Source organism: Astyanax mexicanus, chromosome 25, assembly GCF_023375975.1.
Source record: "Astyanax mexicanus isolate ESR-SI-001 chromosome 25, AstMex3_surface, whole genome shotgun sequence".
Classification (NCBI taxonomy): Eukaryota; Metazoa; Chordata; class Actinopteri; order Characiformes; family Acestrorhamphidae; genus Astyanax; species Astyanax mexicanus.
Window position 1 is genome coordinate 16,246,769 of NC_064432.1, and position 22,810 is coordinate 16,269,578.

Here is a 22,810-nt window from a genome sequence, read left to right on the forward strand (position 1 = left end):
TCTGCTCTCACAGCTTCACTGGTGAGCTGAGGCAGGAGGGATTAGTTTCCTCTGGCTTCATCTTAGCTGAACCACTTAAGACATATAAGGCTTTAGTCTGACAAGGAACACACGAATGGAACGGAATAGGCACATACAGTATGTCAGATGATGTGAACATATGGGGAAAAACTTAATATAAAATAATGTAGGGATCATATAACCACATAATCCTTCTGGCATGCATAATGAACACATTAGCCTTAAACAGCCACACACTAACCACTGTTACAGTAACCTCCTCACTGTACTTTGGTATAGTTTCACTATGTGAGTAATAAACATAATGTGCTGAAAATTGGTATGTTATATTAGAGCTACCATTATATTATATATGATTAAAAATATAAAGTGAATTTACCTCTTTAAAGACCAAAATTTAAAATATATTGACCAAACACTATTTTCTCCTCATATTTTGCCACCATATACACCAATCAAGTGTAACACTATGACCCCCTCCTTGTTTCTGCACCCATTATCTGTCTTATTAGCTGCACTAAGCATAGAGGAACACTTTGTAGTATCTATAATTACAGGCTGTAGTACTGTATCTGTTTCTCTGCATACTTTATGATTCTCCTTTCACTCTGTTTTCTCAGTGATCTGGAACCCCCAGGAGAGACCACCTTCTCCTATAAAATTGTAATATTTATTTATTTATTTATTTATTTATTTAAAAACAGCATCAGAAACCAATACTCTGGCAAAACCTTTTTGTTAAAAAATAAATTAAATCCAAAGTGGACAGGCGTACTCTGTGATTTTCTCTATTTTGACTGATAGTAGTCTTTTAGTGCTCTCACTTTGGCCTTAAGCTACCGCCCTGCACTCCCCACACACCAGCATCCGGCCCTCAGTCCATGCCCTGCTGCAGTCCTGGTATCATGTTGTTTTCTTCCGTTTCTGCTTCTTTCTACTTTCATTATTTACTTTGCTTTCTTTCAGGAATCAGCCATCCTTTCAGCCTTTCATCTGTCAATTCATATGTTTATTTCATGCCTTACCTCAACATCTGCTCATAGTATACACTCTATTCCATAGTGCTGTGCACGGCTGCATGTTCAATATCTGCACAATCACATATCAAACACCGTTACCACAGCTGCAGCACGCTGAGAGCATGCTGCTGCTGTTTCTGTTTGATTTTTTATAGGCAGTGGTAATTCACTGCAGTCAGAAGCCAGGATGTGGTCAGTTTATCTTTTTCGGCTAATTTTCTCTCTAATTTAGCCTAGCCAAATAACCCACCCAATCGCTAAGACTCCCCCATCACGTGAGACATGTGATGTTAGCCACCACCTCTTTTCAGACTGTCACCATTGCAGATTCATTAGGTATTAGCCAATGCACTTGAAGGAAATTGCCAGATCCTCAGCTCATATAAATGGGTCAACAGATACCTGTACTGGCTAGCATTACAATAAAATGAGAGCCCAGAGAGAGCCCAGAGAGAGCATGGCCAATTGTGCTCTTTCTGACTTCAGCTGCTGACGGCTAAGCAGCTTGATCAGGGATTTAAACCTGCGATTGGTCTGCTGAGCCACTCAGAACCCCCTAGTTAAAACCATCTTATTTTTATTTCTGAATAATTGCAGTCTGGATGATACATTATTAAACAGATCATCTGTAGTGTTTGTTTATTTTATAGGATCTGAGTGCTGGATGCTTTAACAAGGCCTGTGGTAGAATCTGTAGAGTTTGTATAAATATTTAATATGATTAGAAACAACAACAAACATTTGCGCAAGCAATTAAAAGCAATCTTAATGTTTCTTACCCTAAAAAGGACTCATCGACTTATTTTCTAGGCACTGGGTTGGACTCATCAGATCAGTTATGTCTTCTTTTTCTATTTGTTTTGTTGCTAAATCACAATGTCTCATACCTGCTTGCTTTGTGAAATGGAGCATGGTAAGTAAATACAATAGTAAAATTTTGGGATTCATTTGAATTGTTATTTTCACAAATGCCAAACAAAGTTGACAAAAAGAGTAAATTCTCTGCATACCAAGATAGAGTCTTCACTATTTTCTGCACTGAAAACATGAATACTCTGGTACAAAAGTGATGGAAATATGAAGCCAATCATCGTAGCCCTCCTAAACAGCAAATTTCTGTAGTTCGAAAATCTGGAGTTGTGTAAAAGAGTTAAAGAGTTAAATTGTGTTTATTGACTTTATCCTCCAACTTAGACTACAAGTTGAGTTGAGGGGGACTCTTTGGTGGCGTAGTATTTCTGAATTGATTCCAAGGTGTTGAGGAGCATGATTGAGCATCATTTAGCATCATTAGTATAATGGGTGTGTCCCCCAATCCTAGTTTACCACCTTCCATGAGGTGTTTCATCATTTTTTATATAGTGGTTGTTTGCCTAGCCGACTTGTTGTTGGCTATAAGAGCAAGTTACATCTTCTACACTGTTAAGTGTGACAAAGTGCTGGCAATGCCCTGAGAACTGCAATGCAGAATTAAAGTTGCCATGCAATGAAAAAATACACTGGCATACACTTGTTGATTATGAAATTGTTATTGTAATCAGTAATGATGCTTTTTGTTGTCATTTTTACTCCTAAATGTTCCAGGGTTTAATTATATTAGTTTAATAAGACAAATTTTTGCATTAATTGTTAACACTGTGAAGAGGTTTATGGTAAACTCTCAGGGAGTTTATTCTAAAAAAACAGAATTTGCTGTGTATCGAGTGGTTAAATAACCATGCTGAGAAAACCAGGCTCAGCTCAGAATTTTGTGGCAATCTGTGTCCATGTGGAAAAGCCACAGGAATTATTTCCCTACATACTCAGAACTGTTGTGCCCTGCAGTGGAAAAGAGGCCATTGTTTCCTTTCACGTATGATTAAACAGCTAACTCAGGTCTCTAACAAGGACTGATCATTTTCTTGATGAGATCTGAGGTCAGTGCATTAGGAGCATGGTGCTCAGCAGTGTTCCTCATATCTCAAAAATGGCAGCCTTACAGGAGAAGGAGGAAAATCTCAAATTGTAAAGGTCTTTAACCCTGTAGACTCTGCATGTATGCGTATACTTCTTCACTCTTGTAACATAACTGTACAATAACTGTTAGACTTAACAGGAGTTAGATAGGTCACAAGATAGAACCCTGTGGAACCCCCTAATTATATGCTAAACCAGTAACTCAGCCCTTGCCAAATAATGCTGAATAGTTTCTATATTATGATTAATAAAAAAATATAAAAGTGATTAACTTTCAACAGAATTCCAAATCATTATATTAGTCCATTGATTAGGATAGTTACAATCATTATGTATGCTCCTTAGCTAGGGAGTCTAATTAATAAAGCTCTGTTAACTGTTTAAAATCTAGATTGTTCCTCTGCTGGCTGCAGCATATGTGAAGCAAAACAAATGGCTAAGGATGTGAAGAAAAATGAATGGAATTCTATGGGTGGACATGAATGGATGAAAACAAGTGTATAGTGGGTTTAAATGCATGTATCCAAAAGTTGTACAATGAGACTAAACAATGTAGGGTTGCTATCTCCAAAACTGATGTAATGACTGAAATGATATATAGCTGCATCCATATCAAAATTATAGTTTCATCATTATCTTAACCTATTTTAATGACTAATGTTCTCAAAGTAATACAACGACCACTTCAGTAATATTAAATAATAAAAGACTAATCCTGTAACGTGAGAAAGCAACGACTGTTATAACATCCAGCCCTCAAACCGACATCTACTGCATGCTGTGTCCCATACTCCAAACTACATGCCTTTCTTAAAGCCTTTCTTAAAGCACTTCAGGCTGCTTTGTTTAAGATTTCAGAGCAGAACAATAAAGTTCCTTACTTTCGTTCAGCTCTGTCAAACCCAGACCAGCCAATTCTAATTTATAATTTTAAACTCTTGAACGTCAATGTCAAGCAAGAACAGCCAAGCGCTTCAATTAGCAATTATAACTCTCGACTTGATGTGGAACTTTCTCTCTGCTGAGAAACACTGAGCAAAAATAACCATCCAACCCTTATTTTCAGAACTGTAAACATACTGTTTTAGGAATTATAGCAGGGTGAAATTAGAGTGTCATTCATTCCCTCAGACTAATGATGTACTTCTGCTTGTTGTTCTGCCAATTTCTCCACAGCATAGGAGAGGTATGTGCTGCTGCTGGAAAAATGAGAAGAAATCTGAATAATATCTGAAGAAACAGCTGGTAACAGAAAACTAACTTCTTAACCCCAAACTACATAAGAAAACAGTCTAAACAGGATCACTACTTTGACCATGTCTGTTTCTAACTGAGTGCATAGGTGTGTGTTTGTGAAACGTTGTCATTGCTGATGTTCATCATGGTATTTCTCTCATTTTAATGACTCACACTAAGAGCTAAAGGAATGTAACAGCTTCCTCGGTGGGAAAACCTTAAGCTTTACTTTGCTGGAGTGTTGTAAAAAGCATTCACTGTCTAGAAATTTATTTAAAAAAATTTAAAGGTAAAAAGGTAGCTGTAAGGTAATGTTTTTAGTGAAGCATTTTTAAGAGATTGGTTCTTTTCCATGTTCTCTTTTCATTTATGGATGTACTAATGTTAACAGGATATGCATCACACCATCAAGCAAACTAATCAAATCACTAATTATTTAGCAACACATGTTCAAGTTGAAGAAGGATCTGATTAACCATGCAGATATACTATAGGGACAAACGTATTAGGTTAAGTTATTACCTATACATTTTGCTTATAGCTTATAGAATTATAGCTACAGGAGTTTTTATTGACATCCTATTCTAAATCCATAGGCATTAGTGTGGTAGGTCTAACATCAGGGGTGGAGTTGTGAACACTTTTCTGCACTATGCTCTGATCCTCAGCACTCAGACCTGGACTTGCCTCTGTAATTTTGTGTTCCGATTGTTCCTGTGGATTCTAAATGCTTTCATTATTTAATAATACTTTTTAATACCATTTGCAGGCTGATGGTGGAATTTCATCTCTTTAAAACAAATCCTGAAATGATTTTACTTGTGTTTGTACAGAGTTTGTCAGACTGCACGGTTAGGTGCTTCCTCTGTGGCAGTGGGACTGAATAAAACGCCTGAATTCATTGATTAAGAGGAGTGTCGCAATACTTTTGTCCACATACTGTATCCGTGTTAGTAACAGTGCAGTCAGAAGCTGAAATGGCAGCGCAATATTCATGCTGCTTCTGAGCCCGCCAGCAACGGAAATCAGCATTACTTAGTACGTTCTGGGTTCTTGGGTGCGTACGAAACAAGTCGTTTGTGTGTGAAATGTTTTTTTGGTGTATGTGTTTGTATGAGTGTGTGGGATATAGTATATGTGGCTTTATATGTGTGTGTGTGTGTTTCCTTTTATAGAGGTGTCAGCTCATCTGAAAGAAGAGAACCCTCAGCCAGGCTTGGTTAGATTATGTAATTAGGGGCGTCTAACGAGGGCAGAGATTAATTAGCCCGGTGGGCCGGGCTGGGAGGAGTGGAAATTCATGAGACGCTTCAGTGGGACCCGGACGAACGACACAATGCAAACTTTTTTTCTCTCCTCATCCCTCTCTCTTCACTGTTTTCATCCCATCCCTCTTTCCCCAGGCGCAACGAAACGTGACACACATGCCAACGATCGGCACTGCTGAAAGCTGGTGTCTCTCGCCCCCTCCCTCCCTCCCTCCCTCCCTCTCTCTTCCGCTCTCTTTCTGTGGTTCACTGCCTGGGTGTGTGACTCAGAGTTGTTTGAATATGTTTAGCTTTCTAAGGTCCTGCATCTGTGTGTGTGTGTGTGTGTGTGTGTGTGTGTGACCGTGCCCTTGGATCTCCTCTTCGACAGAAACACAATACACTGTCTGTGTCACACACATCAGGAGCGTTTCTCTGCAGTCAAGAGTGTGTAAAAAGGAAATTAAACAAATAAATGCAGAGATAAGGAAAATCACTCAACCTGAACCGTTGCTGTCCTCTGCTGTCTGTTGGTGTGTGGTGTGTGTGTGTGTGTGTGTGTGTGCTGAGTGTGTACTTCTCTGAATAGGAAGCAAACCTTCTGCTTTGGTTTATTTACTATGTTGTCAGCAGTTAACCCCTAGACGTCAAGTTAGTATTATTATTATTTTTTGCTGTATTTCAATTTTAATTGGTGGCATATTTAATAATAATATAGAGGAGTCATGTCATATTTAAGATGGGGCTCAAATGCTACAATACAGACTGTCGTGCATGTTTAACACTGTAGCTCAGGACTCATGGTTGATTGTAGATTCCGTAGTTAGCAAATGTTACTATCAATGCCAAACAAATAACATACTCCAGTTTCCTGCAAAACTTAGCATGCAGTTATGTCCTAGAACAATATGTGACTAAATTATTACAGGTCAGGTCTGATTAAATGCTGGGTCTTGCCACAAAAGGGCATAACATTTCTTCTCCTGCTGCCCAATAAAAAAAATACTTTTGGATAGTGTACCTCTTGGTGAGAGATCACGGACTGCAAGACGTGCCACCACAGTGCACTTAAAGACACCTTGCAAATTTGACAGATTTTCGCAGGGAGGGAAGACATCATTGGAATGAGAAAATCAAAAAAATCGTATCATGTTCATTAAAAAGGTAGTAAAAATACTTTGATTTTATTTCCTGTATTTATATTGGAAGAAAAATGTAGAAAAAAGTCAATGTTACATTTTAATAACATTCTGGACAATCTTTTAGTGAGTACATCCTTAGTGATTTCCAGATGGTCCACTGGTCTCTGGTTTCTAACAAAACATTGATGGATGCACAAATCCACCAATTACAGATGAGAGGCAGATGATAAGAGACACACAAATCCAGCAGTTAGACATGGTGAGAGAGAAAGGACGAGTTTCTCAGCTGCTCTGTATTCCCACTGAGTTAGATACCATTTATCACTACGTAATTCACTACTTCGCTCATACTGGGCTCATGGGTAATTTTAACAGAACAATAAACAATCCTGACTCACTTGTGGCAAGTAATCAAATAGGTGGCAAATATAATCAAGCGGGCACTGTTAGATAATGTTTATCTAGGAAATGGCTAGATAAAAAAATCATCACCCTTTATTTAGTTGTTGGACTTCCCACTGTTGTTTTAATAAGGTTTTCTCCAACGCTGGCCGGCCATTCTGTCAGATAACTCTGCTATCAGCTGTCTAGCCGCAGACAGTGAGTATAATAGATGTGTGTACTCGGGTAAGCTCTGAGTTTAGGTGATAAGCTTTATCTACTCAGTTTAATGTTGATTAAAGCTTTAAATGTCTGAGCTGTAGATCGAGTGCGAGTTCATTTTGTTTTCCAAAAAGACCACACCTTCCTTTATATAAGCTATTCTAGTCTGCCTGCTAGCCTGAGGTCACAGAAAGGCCAGGGGTGTGGCCTGTGCTACTGGATGGACAAAGACAATTGGTGAAAATTGGTGAAAGCGTATAGAGTGCTATCTGCCTAGGGAGGAATAGAGAATTACAGTAAAGGGGAATGAGGTAAAGGGGACAATACTGACCAAGCACAGCTGTATTTAGCACATTCCAGATTTGTGTGTGTGTGTGTGTGTGTGTTCATTAATACACATTGACTCAATAAGAAAAACTCACCACCAGGCTCGCACTCTTCTAGATCCTCATCATCACTAGGACATTCTGCTGATGCTACTAACAGATCATCCGTGTTCTGAGAAAGATAGAAAGAGAGAGAGAGAGATAATTAGTTACTCAACCTTTTAGAAGGTTTCACAGAAACTGCATGCATTTTAACAACCCTGTTACCACCCTGTTAGAGTGGCTGTGCTCTAATTAGACAGTTTACAGCATGACATCACAGTGGTTCAAAATTAATTCACATGTATTGCAATAACATACACTTATATGTCCAAATGTTTGTGGAGAGCTCTTCTAATAAACGCATTTAGAAACTTTAGGTTGCACGCATTGCTGACACAGAAGTGAAAATGCACACACTTACTCATACACACACACACACACAGCTCGTCCAGTCCCTGTAGAGACGTATTGCTAATACAATACCACTGAATTTCCTCAACAGCAAATAACAGCATGGCTCATAATTGTTAAACAATAAAGAACCATTGACAGAACCCCCACCACATACAGTCATAAAATTATTAAAAAATATATTTTAAATATATTTTATATTTCATAAAAAAGGGATGTTTGCACAGTATGTGGCATCTGTTCATTAATATTTCAGTAGAACAGCTCAGTGTAAAAGCTTGTGTAATGAGTTTTTAACAAAATCTAATCCGCATTATCACAAATAACTAAATAAAGCACAAAAGCAGAATCTTCAGACTGGGTCCAACAAACTGAAACAAAAAGAAAGGTTACAAGCTGCTTCCATCCAGGTGATTGCCTGTCAATTTTGATTCTCTTCCATTAATGTGCTCAGAATTGTGGAACTAGGAAATTACAGCTGATATTTCAGGGTGTGAGAGTGTGAAATGACATGCCAGTACACCAATGCATTCACACAATCAGCCTAAATAAACCCACCTAAATTAATCACTGGAATTCGAACATAATATTGGCTTTTATCAACTTTAAATTTACGCTGTATAAATAATAAATGAAAACAAATGAATTATAAATGTTTTCTAGAAGGTTGTTCTAAATTCTGCTCGTAATAATCAAATCATACACATGCAAGTCTGTACTTGTCTTTTTCAAGTACAACCCCTAATCAAATTTGGGACAGTATGGAAAATGCAATAAAAATGCATTGCTTTTTACATCTTCTTTAGATTTTTATTTCTTTGCAGAGAGTATGAACCCAAGATATTTCATGTTCTCTTTTGGAGACAGATCAGAACTGCAGGCAGGTATGCCAGTCCCAGCACCTATACCTTCTTCAGCAACCATGCCTATGTAATATGTACAGCATGTAGATTTGCATTATATTACTGAAAAATACATGGACCACTGAAAATATCGACTTGCAGGTAGCACATACTGCTCTGAGATCTTATACATTTCTGCATTATTGCTGCATGACAAACGCTGACTTCTGGACTTGTTACTGATAAGTGTCTTTGATCATTCCATAGTCTATTATAATCATCTAAGATATTGATTTGTCTGACCACAATACACATGCCCCTGTGTAATGATTCCTTCTGAATCCCTCTGAACCTGCAGAAGTCGATGCCACTTCTGAACATACATGGTTAACATAGGGATTCTGTTTTGCAGAGTAAAGTTTTAAAAGACACTTGTGATTGTAAATCTGTACTGTAGAGCTTGCCAAAGTCTTACCAAAGTAATCCCTTTTGGGCTGATAGAAACACATGAGTACACTGTTAATATCACCTGTTGACATCATCTGTTTGAAATCACGTCATTATTTATGGTTTTCTTATCATTACTAGCTCTAAAAAATCAAATCTAACCTTTTTAGAAAGTTTTAAAGCATGAATTAATGTATTATTACCAGAAAAATAAAATGAAGTTTAGCAAATAAACATTAAACATCTTGGGTTCATACTGTCTGCTGATTTGGGGTGGTAAAATAAAGTGTAAAGTGTATGTATGTTGGGTATTTGGTGGATTTTGTAGTCGAAGCAAAACATAATACCATACTACTATAACTAAACCTCCCATTCTGTCAGCGTACAAATAATAGAGTAGATAAAAGGAAGAAATAAAGGAAGGGATTCTGTACATCGATGCTGTCCATTCACCAGCAGCAGCACTAACAAAAGCACAGTAATGCATCTACTGTACGGGCTGTCTGTGGGATATAAAGAGTAAAAGAATACCTTATTAGAAAGGGGCACCAATGTATTATCTTGCCAATGGTACCAATTCTAAAGTCTTCTGGAGACTACGTCACATGGAAATGTAATGAAAGCCCTGCAGCCCTCTATGGGCCTCTGTGCTATGTTGCTTTGTCAGGAGATTTTTTACAATAGGAGGCACATGTTCTTTGGTCCTGGTCCAGATATAAATGCAAGGATTAAACAAGGCTGGATGTCAGTTCATCAATTGGATTCAGCTCTGAACCAGCCAATCTGAACCAGCAACCATGAACAGGGGCAAGGTAAGCAGCAGATATGAAACATAAATAAATCTAAAAAATAATTCAATAAAATAATGATGCAAATAATAATAATGCATCATGATTATCCAACAGGTTATCTTCTACGAGGACAGGAACTTCGGGGGTCGCTCATGGGAGTGCACCGGCGACTGTTCCGACATGTCCTCCTACCTGAGCCGCTGCCACTCCTGCAGGGTTGAGAGCGGCTGCTGGATGGTCTACGACCGCCCCAACTACATGGGAAACCAGTACTTCATGAGGAGGGGCGAGTACCCTGACTACATGAGCCAGTGGGGATTTAACAACTGCATCAGGTCCTGCCGCATGATCCCCATGGTACGTAATCAGAATTAGCTATTTGTTATTATGTGTGATCACTTTTAGTGTTCCTCCCAAAAGTAACTCTCAGCTTGTTCTCCCCCAAACAGCACAGAGGATCCTACAGAATGAGGGTCTATGAGAGGGAGAACTTCATGGGTCAGATGGAGGAGATGACCGATGACTGTGATTCCTTCATGGAGCGCTATCAGTGGTCCAACGGCTGCATGTCCTGCAACGTGATGGACGGCCACTGGCTCATGTACGAGCAGCCCCACTACAGAGGCAAGATGTGGTACTTCAGGCCCGGAGAGTACAGGAGCTTCAGGGACTATGGCGGCAATAGGTTCATGAGCATGAGGCGCATCGTGGACTCCTGGTATTAAAACTGGATTCAAGTCTATTTTAAATAAATAAATGAAAATGTGAAGTACATGTTGCAAAACGTATTCTTTTGTAGAGGAAACAATATATTCAATAATATTTTTTGGGGATTAAACACTGAATTTACTAAAGTCTGCTAAATGCTGCACCACAGAAAGTAATTAAATTGTTTTTTAATACACGGTCTGATAAAAATGTAATTTAATAAACTTATTATAGCTAGAGAACTGCATGCGGGGCAATGGAAATTAACAGAAATCAATGCAAATCTAACAGATTTACCACAATTTTACATTATCAAGTTTCTGAATTTTTATGAAATTAGAGAGAAAATTATTTATGCTTTTTTTAATTCATCAAAAATAATATTTGTGAATCATATTGCTATTAATTTGCATATATATATATTTCTTTTAGTTTTTATGTTCAAAATATCTAAGTATAATTTTCTGACAAAAAAATAATTTTAATTGCATTTCAAGTTAATGCAACAATACCTGTGAGCTATCATGCTATTATTAGAGAAAACAAATAGATATTAAAGCAACTTTAGTGATAATTATATGTGCAGAAAAAAAACATTTGTGTAAAACACTCAAATAATTTGCTACCATTTCAATCTACAGGCTTTTAACTCATTCACTTGTCAACAGAAGCACATACGTGTAAAGCTGTCCATAAGGGGGCGATCAAAGCATGATTGGCATTTACAGCAGTGGTGTAAAAACACTCCTCAAGGGGTGGCAGCAAAAAAAAAATCTGCTGAAAATATCTGCTGATAATAAATGAAAATGTGAGCAAAAGCACAGTAATTTTAATCTTTTCAGCATTACCTGTAGGGAAAGGCCTTTTTAATTCTTCCCTGTAGAGATCCACATTTTTGTCATGATGTAGATTAATCTGAAGCATTAACTCAGTACCACTGACATAAGGAGTTAATTTGTACACATTAGATATTATTTTGGAAAAAAGCTTCTCTTAACTACAGTGTTAAGACCCTGAGCTAATTTTCTAATTAACTGCAGGCAGAATCGTGTACAATTTGACAACCCGAGATATTTCATTGACTGTGTGAAATTTCTGCTCATCTGGGTTAAAAGCATGATAGCTGATGGGCATTCCGATGTTCTCGGGTTCCTTAATTGCTTTTAATTGAAGCTCGCAGCTGAATTGTAATGTTGATCATTGGGCTGGAATTAAAATAGTAGAAAGGATCCTCTCTGAGTGCTGTTTTTATAGCAAACACCAATTACCAGTCACAATGAGCTCTGGATATGGTGACCTTAGACTCAAATATGGCTGCTCCAGAAAATCTAATTCTATAGGCAGTGCTCTTCCACTGAGAATGGCTTCTTCTTAGGCAGTGGTTCCCAACCCTGGTCCTGAAGAATCACCTTCAGTCACATGTTTTTTTGGTGTTTGCTTTGCTGCCAATAAAACCACTGATCCAGTTCATTACCAAGCCTTTTCTAAAGTTAAAGGTGGTAGGACAGAGGGGTCCTCCAGGACCAGGTTTGGAAACAATTGCCATAGAAGAATCAGAAAATCATGTAATCCATAGAAAAAGCAGTCCCTTGAGCATAAATGCCAGTCTATGCCATAGCTTACACATAGCCCCATACTGTACACCACACCCTATGCTGTAGCCTATGTGTGGCAGCAACACAGAGTGCAGGAACTGTGATTGGTCTAATTGGCAGCATCGGTTTTAAAATCACTCGGATTAACTAAACTGATTCAATCGATTCAACCATCTCTTCTTACATCATCTTTCTCTTTCTTTGCAATTTCATCAAAAAATGTCAATATCTCCAACTCAACTCAAACTGTTCACCTCTGTTTTAGCTGTCACTGTTTGTGAACACGTGTTTTGGCAACTGGTAAAATGCACACCGAACTAGTATCAAATGCTCCTAAGTGTGTAGGACACTTGGGCAATCAATCCTACAGCCTAGGCTTTGTGTTAATTGTGTTAATGAACAGGCATAATTTGGCATTAAAGTCAAACTGCTCCTCCAGGTAACATATACTACAGCTCTGAGAAAAAAGAGACCACTTAAAAATGTTTGGTTTCTTTGATTTTACCAAATTGAAAACCTCTGGAATATGATCAAAAGGAAGATGAATGATACCAATCCATCAAACCAAGCTGAACTGCTTGAATTTTTGCACCAGGAGTAAAGGCATAAAGTTATCCAAAAGCAGTGTGTATGACTGGTGGAGGAGAACATGCCAAGATAAGTGAAAATTGTGATTAAAAACCAGGATTATTCCACCAAATATTGATTTCTGAACTGAAGTGGTCTCTTATTTATCCAGAGCTGTAAACTGGTTAACCAGTTCTAGATATAGCAGTTGATTTTGCTTTGGTTTTTAGTTGAATAGTTGTCGATCTTGCTGAGGGTGATCATTCTCGTAGACCAGTTAAAGCACCCTATAACTCTGATTTTTAGAGAAAACATATAATAATCAGCTGTATACACTACAATACTTTAGTACAGTAATTGTTAGTGGTAAGGTTATGGTGTGAAAAAAAAAGGTTCAGCTACAATTACGGTTTTAAACAGCGAAGTAAATGAAGTAAACCTCCCCCATTTCCTCATTTCAGCTCCTCCTCAGGCCTTGCATCAGTTCTTCAGACAGGAAAACACTACTCTGTTTTTTTTTCTGCAGGAACAGGGACGCTTTGCTCATAAAGCAGAGGGAGAGAGTGTATGATAGATAGAAAGAGAGAGAGAGAGAGAGAGAGTGAGAGAATACATCAAAAGGTACAATGAAAGCTTTATTTAACCATCAAAGTGTTACGCAGCTAGATCAAAGCGACATGAGGCCTCTCAATCTCCACTCTCTCTCAATCTCCGCTCTCTCACGCTGCCGTAAAGACAGGTATGACTGAAGTCGTTTTCACTCGCGCTCTCTCACTCTCGCTTGCACTCGCTCAGTCTCGCTACTTGTCCCATTTTGATGCTGGTTACTGTCGACTTGTAGGAACAGGTGGAGCATGAGTTTCCCTGATGTATTTATAGTGGAATCGCATAGCCGGCTGCTGCTGCTGTACAGAATTCCCCCACTCAGCCAAACTGCGTTTAATGCACTACACTGATTAACACTATTGACTAAATTGACTAATGACTAAACCTACAATTTTTTTTTCTGTAAGACAACTCACCCATGCCCGTCTCCCCTGCTCGCCTGCTGTCAATGCCCATTGTTATGCTAATAAAGTAAAAAAAACAAAGTTTTTTATTTGATGCTGAGAGATACAAAATTCTTCTGTATATATCTACAAATGTTCAATATATTCAAGCTCAGAGAGACAGGGAGAAAGATAGAGAATATATATATATATATATATATATATATATATATATATATATATATATATATATATAACACAGAAAAAGGCATGCATTTACATATGAAGAGTTGGTCTGAGAGCTCTCTAATGGTTGGCAAGGAGGGGTGAGGTCGCAAAGATCCCAACATTTCTGTCAGGCTAGTGTTAAGTAAAGTGCTTTAAAATAGCATATCTAACATTCCCTTTTTGCAAGTGTATAAAGATGCAAAAGCATACTGAATTAGATTTTTGCAAGTCTTTTGAGGTAAAGAATTTATGCATAAAACCAGTATTCCAACAGCAAATTTAATCTAATGTGGATTTTAGAAAACCACCACTTCTTCACGGCACCACATCTTTTTAAAAAGCCAAGAGGGAAGTGCTTTAAAAAGGTTGCCTGCAGTTACCCGAATCTTTTTGAATTTGCTACCTTCGGATTTCTCATTTAGCATTCGTGTATTGGTTGTTTATTGATGTTGTTTGTTGACTGTGAACGCACAGCATTAGACAACATGATTTAAGTTTTATTAGTCATGAATTAGAAATGAGGGATGCTTTGGTATTGAATATTAGAAGCCAAGCAGCAGCCAGGTTAGCAGCCAAGTAGGGCACAGGCTTGTGATCACAGTACTGCATCCCATGATTTTGCTATGTTTCTGGTATGCAGTGAATGTGCCCAAAGTGCTTCAAAGAAGGATAACTGGTAAACCAGTGACAGGGTCATGGATACTTAAGACTCATGAAGGCTTATAAAGATCCATCTCACAACTTACAAGACTTTAATAATTTATTGATAACGTCTGAAGGTGTCCAGATACCTCGGGTCTTGTAGAGTCTATAGCTTGATTAAATCACATTATGGGACCCACAAAAAAACATAGGGAGGTGGTTTTAATGTTATGGATGAGTTTAAAGAGGTAGGTACAGGTAGGTACAGTATGTCTTATTTACCATTCGCTTTTGAGGCAAAGGCTAATGGCGTCTCCATGCTTGGGCCGCTCTGCTAATGCTGTGTTGGGATAATTAAGTGTTCTTCGTGACTTTATTCAATTCAGAGGCATTAAACTAAACTCAAAGTGCTTTGCTCTGGCTGCGCCGTGAGCAAACGGCAGAGAATAGAGAGAGAGGATGAAGAAGGGGTGAAAAAGAAAGCCTAAAAAGAGAACAAACAACTACCGACGAAGAGCTAACATTCAATTAGCCAGGGCTTGATGGGTGTTTACAGCCGGTGTAGGTTTGAACTCCCGGTTTCAGCCGGGAGCACTTCTTTCTCTTGCTCTTTCTTTTTCCGCACACATTCACTTTGTCTCTCTAACCCTCTCTCTTTTTCTACTCTCGCTCTCTCTCTCCCTCTCCCCCTTTTCTGCCATCTACCTTCTAAGGGTGACACCCATGTACTTACTGCCAGCAATCCAGTCTTGTTCTCCAGCTATAATAATGATAATTCACAACCAGAGAGGGGAAAATTGTACCTTATTGCTTGGCATGTAGCATTGACACTTGCAATCTTTCTCTTGCTCTATCTTTTTCTCTCACTCACACACATACGTACTTCAACTGTGTGACATCGGTTCCAATGGTGTTTAAGGGACAAAATAAACAAAGAATGAAATTGCATTGGATTTAATTATATCCAACTGTTTAATGCACTTTATACCTTTGTGTCATTGTCTTGTTAAAATATGGATATATGTCCCTGAAAAATATGTCTTCTTGATGGCAGCATATCCTGCTGTAAGATCTCAATGTAATTTTCGCATTAAAACTGCACCACAGAAGTTTACAGTACTTACATAATCCCATACCATGACAGTACCATACCCAGACATCTGGCTGATAACAGTCTGGATGGTGCTTTTTGTCTTTGTCTGTGATGCTTATAAACCAAGAGATGTCAATGTCGCTAGTGGATATGGTTAACGTAAGGTTTCCGCTTTGCACGGTAAATTCTTAAGTTTGTGGATTTGTGAATGTAACTCTGTATTGTAATGTTTGCAAAATGCCTTGTTCATGTGATTCTATCAGGTATTGTTGAATGACAGTTCAGAGATAAACAAACACATCTATTAGACAAGATGTGTTGGTGCATTTAAACATTCATCTCTGGAAAAAAACAAAAATAAGAGATCACTTTTAAATGATGAGTCTCTTTCTTTTTACCAAACTGAAAACCTCTGGAATACAATCAAGAGGAAGATGGATAAACACAAGCCATCAAAGCAAGCTGAACTGCTGGGATTTTTGCACCAGGAGTGGCGTAAATTATCTAAAAGCAGTGTGTAAGACTGGTGGAGGAGAACATGTCAAGATGGATGAAAACTGGGATTAAAAACCAGGCTTATTCCACCAAATACTGATTTCCGAACTCTGAATATTAACCTGTTTTTCTTTGCATTATTTGAGGTCTGAATGTTCTGCATCTTTTTCATTTCAGTCATTTCTCATTTTCTGCAAATAAATGCTCTCAATTTTATTTGGAATTTGAGAGAGATTCAGCTAAATCAGAGAAACTGTTTTAGAAACTGAGCTCCAGAGCTGTATGTGTCAGCAATGGGTGTAACTTATTAAAAGTAGCCAAATAAAAAAGCATTTGGACATATAATGTACATTCTAGTAAATTTAAAAAGCACTCTTGCCCACTAGTTCTGCTCTCACCTGTGTGACACTGTCTCTCATGGTGGGTGAGCGCTGTTTGCGGGTGGTGGTGGTGGCCATGGTGGTGGTGGTCTCCATGATGGTGGTGGACATGTCTGCCAGCGGGGTGGTGGAGGTGGTGTCTGTGGTCAGGACGGAGGGGACGTCCCCCACTAGCCGCAGGTTACCCTGCACCTGCACGTTCGGGTCGCCCTCGGCCGCCAACTTCAGCACCTGCAGCCCGTTATAGTACAGACCCGAAATCTGACCCTGAAAATTCCTCCCTTTCTCTCCACCACCGATCTTTATAAACGCCTGACTGTTAAAGATCGTCAACTGCCGACCTGCGGAGAGAAAGAGAGAGAGAGGAGAAAAGAAAGAAAGAGGGAAGGGGATTCGAGAAATTGAAAGAAAGCAAGAGAGAGAGAGAGAGAGAGAGAGAAAGTAAAAGAAAGAGAAATGAGTGAGGGAGAGAAACACAAGCATTAGTGTCTGAGTTTTGGTAGTCTAAACATCATACTCACATACTCTAAGACACACACAATGAGTCAGGACATACTGGATGAAGAGGAAAGCAGAACCAAATCTCTCAGAATTGTCCTGGTAACACGATAGAAGATCATCAAGCTTATGGTAGAGAATTTTAATGATTACAGAAGATTTGTTGAGATATCTCCACTTCAACCAAGTGAAATAGTAATTTTTTTACTAGTGTTCTATTTAGTTGTATGATTGATCTCCTTTGCAAAATCATATGCCGTAGAAACATACAATACAAAATGCAAAGTCAGACCAATTTATACTAATACATTGGAATGATAAAGTAACTAATTAAAGCTATTTAAATTGGTGTATTTGCATAATATTCCAATGGAACACCATATTAAAGCTAATAAGCTACTCTATTATACTACACTATTCAATGGCATATGTTTTAGCATGAAACACTTTTTAAGTGTGTTTAAACTATATGGGCAAAGTGATTTGGACAATCGACCACCCATTGCTTCTACTGATATCAAGGGTTTATGCTCAATTTCAGTTAAGGGGCTTTATACTTCTTTAGCCCATACCTGGCATAGGCATAATGCCAACAGGTTCTCATGTTGATCTGCTCCAGAGAGTTCTAAGTTATTGGTAACAATTTATTCTCTACAGGGACTAGACAAGCCGTCAGCTATGGGTTAGAAAACTAGTTGTTAAAGGATGTCCTTTACTATAAGGGGTCTCCACAAATAGAAATACTGGAACATATAAATAGTGTGTTATGATTTACAGCTGATATTAATAGTTGGTGTCTAAGCAACTATCCCCCTGATGTGCTACCAGGACAAGTGGAGATTTGTTCTTCCTCCTTCTTTCTTCTCTTTTGCCGATATCAGTGCTTCATTCCCGCTCTTTCACACAGGCCGGTCTCAGAGGAGCACTAAAGCTGACATGCTAACTGACCTCCTAACAGAGGCAATGACATCTGCCCCACTAATGTAAACCCCCTGCAGTGTGAGAGATGGACACAACAGCAGGGAGCAGACAATGAGAATGAGTTTTTTAAGAGGTAGCTGAGAGAGAACATGTGACCACTACGGTGGACGTAGAACATTTTGAGGGAACAACACTAGAGCTAGGCACCTAACCTGCGTTCCAAAGCATAGCCTGGAGTTGAGGTAGGATTGTTCTCGAAACTGAATCTGTGGCTCGAAACTTAATTTCCCTTTCTTTCACATAATCTCTAAATCTGGAAACTTTAAGTAATTCATTTATTTAAAAGCAAAGTAATCATTTTACCAAGTTTACAGAACCTGGTGACACACTGATGGTTTTATTTAGCAATGCAAACACAAAAGGTTGATAGATCTTTACGTTTTTATTAAACCTGAAATAAGGATTAAATCTCATAACTAACACTCACTACTTCTCCCTCAATCTTCTTTCTCTCTCTCTGCATGTTTCCACACGTAAAGCTCTCAGTTAAACCTTTTCTCAGCACATTAAAAATTCCTAAAATGTTTTAAAGCATCAAAACTACAGTTAAATAATAGAGTAAAGTTAAAAAGACGTTGTCTGTCTTACATACATTCTTCTATTAGCATTTTAATATGCAAAATATTAAATGTTGGAAGGATTATACCTTAGGATGGAAAAACAAGTGCAATTAGTCACAATTAATCGTGATTAATCAATAAAATAAGTTTTAGAACAAACTCTGCTCTGAAAAGATGTGTATTCCATGATTTATTTCAATACTTTTTTGTGTTTGAGTATGTCCACAGAGAACTGTGGGTAACTGGGCACTGGGAAGGATACATCAGTGGTGTCCTTGAAATTGCTTCAAACACTGGATTCAATTCTATATGTATACAAATGTTTTTCTTTCACTTTTGAATGTAGCGGTTGAGAAATGGAGCCCAACCTGGCTGTAGCCTAGAGTTTGGAATTTTAACTATAAACAGAGGAAGGCCACCATTCATATCTGTGTGTGTGTGTGTGTGTGTGTGTTTTCTGCCTATATGAATGGTCCTCTGTGCTGATCTGCTTCCCCTCGGGTCATGCTTGGATAAAGCACACAGTGTGATCCCACAGTCTGAGCTCTGCTCTATGAAAAGAGCGGAAAACACACCAGTCGTCCGTCCTTAGATTCAATTAATGCTGACCGAGCCTATTATTTACCTAATGGCCTTGTTTATGAGTATCACACTACATTGATTTTAGTCTGTGTGTGTCTTTCTCTGTGTGTGTGTGTATGTGTGTGTGATACTAAATTGATTTCAGTCTTCCCGTGAGTGTGTGTGTGTGTATGTGTAAGAGTGACAGAATAAGCCGAGCTGCTCCATTACCTTGCGTCACTAGCATTAATAGATCATACCATCTGTTTGAAACCCGGGATGACTGCTGATGAGTGGGAGCTGTAATGATGGCAGTGTGCATGACTTATGAAGTGGATGTGTGTATCAGCTAATTCCTCAGTGGAGGAGGCAGTTCAGCGTAAGGACACTAAAGAACCCGAGTTAAAGCCCTATTAGAGCTGGATTAGCTTTACCTAGGGAGGCGGGGTAATTTAAGCCTTTACCTGTAAGCCCAGGCAGAATGTATTGAATTAGTGGGCTTTAAATGAGTCCAATTCCACTGTTCGCCCAGTAGTCAACATATACAGTGTAGAGTCCGTCTAACTGACAGGGATTAAGCTCAGTTCTGGATTACACAGCATTTTCAATTGAGACTTTACACTGAAAATAAAGCAATGCCATGACTAGGCTTAATCCCCGCCTCTGAAACTGGACCTCCGTGTTTAACTGCCATAATGTTATTGTAAGCTCTGATACTGGTTTAGTTAATTACCAATAAAAAGCATGATCTGCACTTTTTCATAATACTATACAAGCAATTTGTATTAAGCAATTTGTATTATTAGTTTTTAGCTAATGTTGACTAATGCTCAAGATAAACTAATATATATATATATATATATATATATATATTAGTTTATCTCTATATATAATAGGGTAGCTTTGGTAGCTAAAAAAATCCAATTAAACTTTGAGAAGAATACTGATTTATAGTAACTTTATTTTTTTATCTAATGGATATAATCCAGTATGAATCTGCAGGAGTTACAGTTTTTTTTTACATTCTGGCTGTAATAATTTTAAAAAATATATAATCTAGTGTAGGTATAAAGTTTACAGGTTTATAGAATGTATGTTATAATTTGTATGGAGCATTTGTAATCCAGTATGAATCTACAGTGTGTCCATGTTTTATACAATGAGTGCAATAATTGTCGGGTGATCTTAATCCAGCATAATTCTTCATGATACATGCTAACTGTAACTGTAAAAACTGCAGAGTGATTTCAATACTGCATGATTCTCTAGTGTGTATAGTTTAACAGAGTGTGATGTGATTTGAAGTTTGGTTATTATGCTAACTATAATAACTGTAGGATAACTATAATCCAGTCTGAATCTCCAGTGTGTGCAGATTTACAATGTAATATTAATAACTGTAAGATAATAAACATAAAATAAGTGGAATCCAGAATGAATCTTGCGGCTTGTATGAAACAGTAACAGTAATTACCTTTCAGAACTTTTGATCCAGCATGAATTTTCAGAGTGCCTAGTTTATCATGCTTGCAAATAATAAATGTTGTGCAAGTATAATCAGTATGAAACATCAATGTAGTTTTACATGCTAAATGTAATATTATATCATATAACAATTAAAAAAGAAATCCAGTGTGAATCTATATATAAGCACAGTTTGTACAGTATATAAGCAGTAATTGTAAAGCAATTTTAATTCAGTATGAATCAATCCACTAAGAATGCATTATTTCACATGGTAAATAAAATAATAATGGGGTAGTTGTATCCAGTATGAACTTTGAGAAAGTGTAACTGTAAAAATAAGTGTGTAATTGTACTCCAGTATGAATCTATAGCATCTGATTTTACACTTTGACTGCAATAACTGTGGAGGGAATGGCGGCCTGTAATTGGCTGAATCTTGGAGTCCACCTTGTGATTGGTGCACGAAGAGGAGCAAGATCACAATGCAGAACCCCCCCAGTATACTCTAATATGCAGACGTTATTAAGGAAGAAGTGTCTGATATCGGCAAAGGAGAACACACACACAAACCATGTACACACACCATAATGGGTCTCCCACACATTCAGATATATTCATATATATATATATATATGTATATATATATAAATATATTCTGCTCAATGTGTTTGCTATGACTTTCTATTCAGAGTGCTGCAGGTTTTTCAGCATTGATGGAGGAGTGGTAGAGGAGCACTGCACCATCATTAAGAGTGACAAGTGGCAGATTCTACACAAATACAGAAGAGCTTCAAGAGCTGCAGAGGATGAGTGTGTAGTAAAACTCAGCCGGCACTAAGAAGAGGTGTCAGCAGGCAATTAAATCAAGTCTTCAAAGCAAAGGAGGAGAAGTGGTAGACTCGCGGATATGAGAACATTTTCAAAGAAGAGAAATCAGAAATAAAAATAAGAAATCTGCAGCTTCATCTGCTGCTTTCAGCTTCACACAACCAATTTTATCATCATAAACTGAAGACGCCACTGGCTGAGAACACACTAATGACTTTGTGTGTGTGTGTGTGTGTGTGTTGAGACTGATAAGCCCATTGTTTTGTGCTGTCTGGTTAAATGAAAAGTGACAGATGATCGCAGAAACAATTTAGGGCAAGTGGCCATCATGTACACACAATGTTTAAAAATGATGAAATGGTGTGTGTGTATATGTGTGTGTATGTGTGTGTGTGTGTGTGTGTGACAGAGGTCACACTTCTGTGCCATTGTCAACATCAGCTCTGCAAGCATCTCTCTCCTGTGCTTTTCTAACTTTTTTCTTTTTCTCATCTCTCTCCTCCTCTTGTTTCCCTCTCTTTCTCTTACACTTCTTCTCCTCTCTTCCTTGTTTTTATATATTTTACTTTCTTTTCTATTTTTCTCACTCTTTCACACATTCTCTCTTTTCTATTTTGACTCATTTTCTCCTCTTTTTCTCATCTTTCAATTTCAACAGTCAATTATCTTATTTTAGTCCCCGCTTTCTTATCCGTTTATTTTTTCCTTTATTTTAGTTCCTTTCTTATTCATTATTCTTTCTCTACCTCTTCACTATTTCTCTTTCTCTGCTCTCTTTTCCCCCTCTGTACTCTTCTATCTCTTTCTCTCTCCCACACATTCTCTTTTGCCTCTCTTACATCCTCTCACCCTCTCTTTCTATTTCTTTCCATCTTTCTTCTTTGCACTTAAACTTCCTACCCTCTTTTTTCCTCATCGCCTTCTCTCTCTGTCTTCCACCATTATTCTCTCTCTCTATTACCTCTCTCCCTCTCACCCTCCCTCTCTCCTGATCATTGCTATACTCATTTTCCTGTGCTCTCTCTCTCTCTCTCTCTCTCTCTCTCTCTCTCTCTCTGTGCTTTTGTTTTATTTAAGAGCTATTTACAGCAGGGACAGACAGCAGGAGAAATGAGTAAAGGAACAGATAGAGGAG

General features: G+C 38.1%; 2 protein-coding genes across 18 annotated transcripts in view; one reads left to right on the plus strand and one right to left on the minus strand.

The window, feature by feature from the left end:
* Positions 1 to 22,810, minus strand: part of LOC103040758 (neurexin-2) — an 848,474-nt gene that overhangs the window by 8,170 nt on the left and 817,494 nt on the right. For all 17 annotated transcript variants that reach the window (XM_022681896.2, XM_022681890.2, XM_022681895.2 and 14 more), the window contains 2 exons: positions 16,799 to 17,121; positions 7,647 to 7,722 (listed from right to left, as the gene is read on the minus strand). In XM_022681896.2, coding sequence (XP_022537617.1) covers positions 7,647 to 7,722; positions 16,799 to 17,121 — 399 coding nt within the window. The remainder of the gene's footprint in view (positions 1 to 7,646; positions 7,723 to 16,798; positions 17,122 to 22,810) is intronic.
* Positions 9,998 to 10,855, plus strand: LOC103040444 (gamma-crystallin M2-like). Its single transcript, XM_049472608.1, has 3 exons — positions 9,998 to 10,104; positions 10,198 to 10,440; positions 10,533 to 10,855. The coding sequence occupies exons 1-3, from the start codon at positions 10,090 to 10,092 to the stop codon at positions 10,806 to 10,808; spliced, it is 534 nt and encodes a 177-aa protein (XP_049328565.1). The 5' UTR covers positions 9,998 to 10,089; the 3' UTR covers positions 10,809 to 10,855.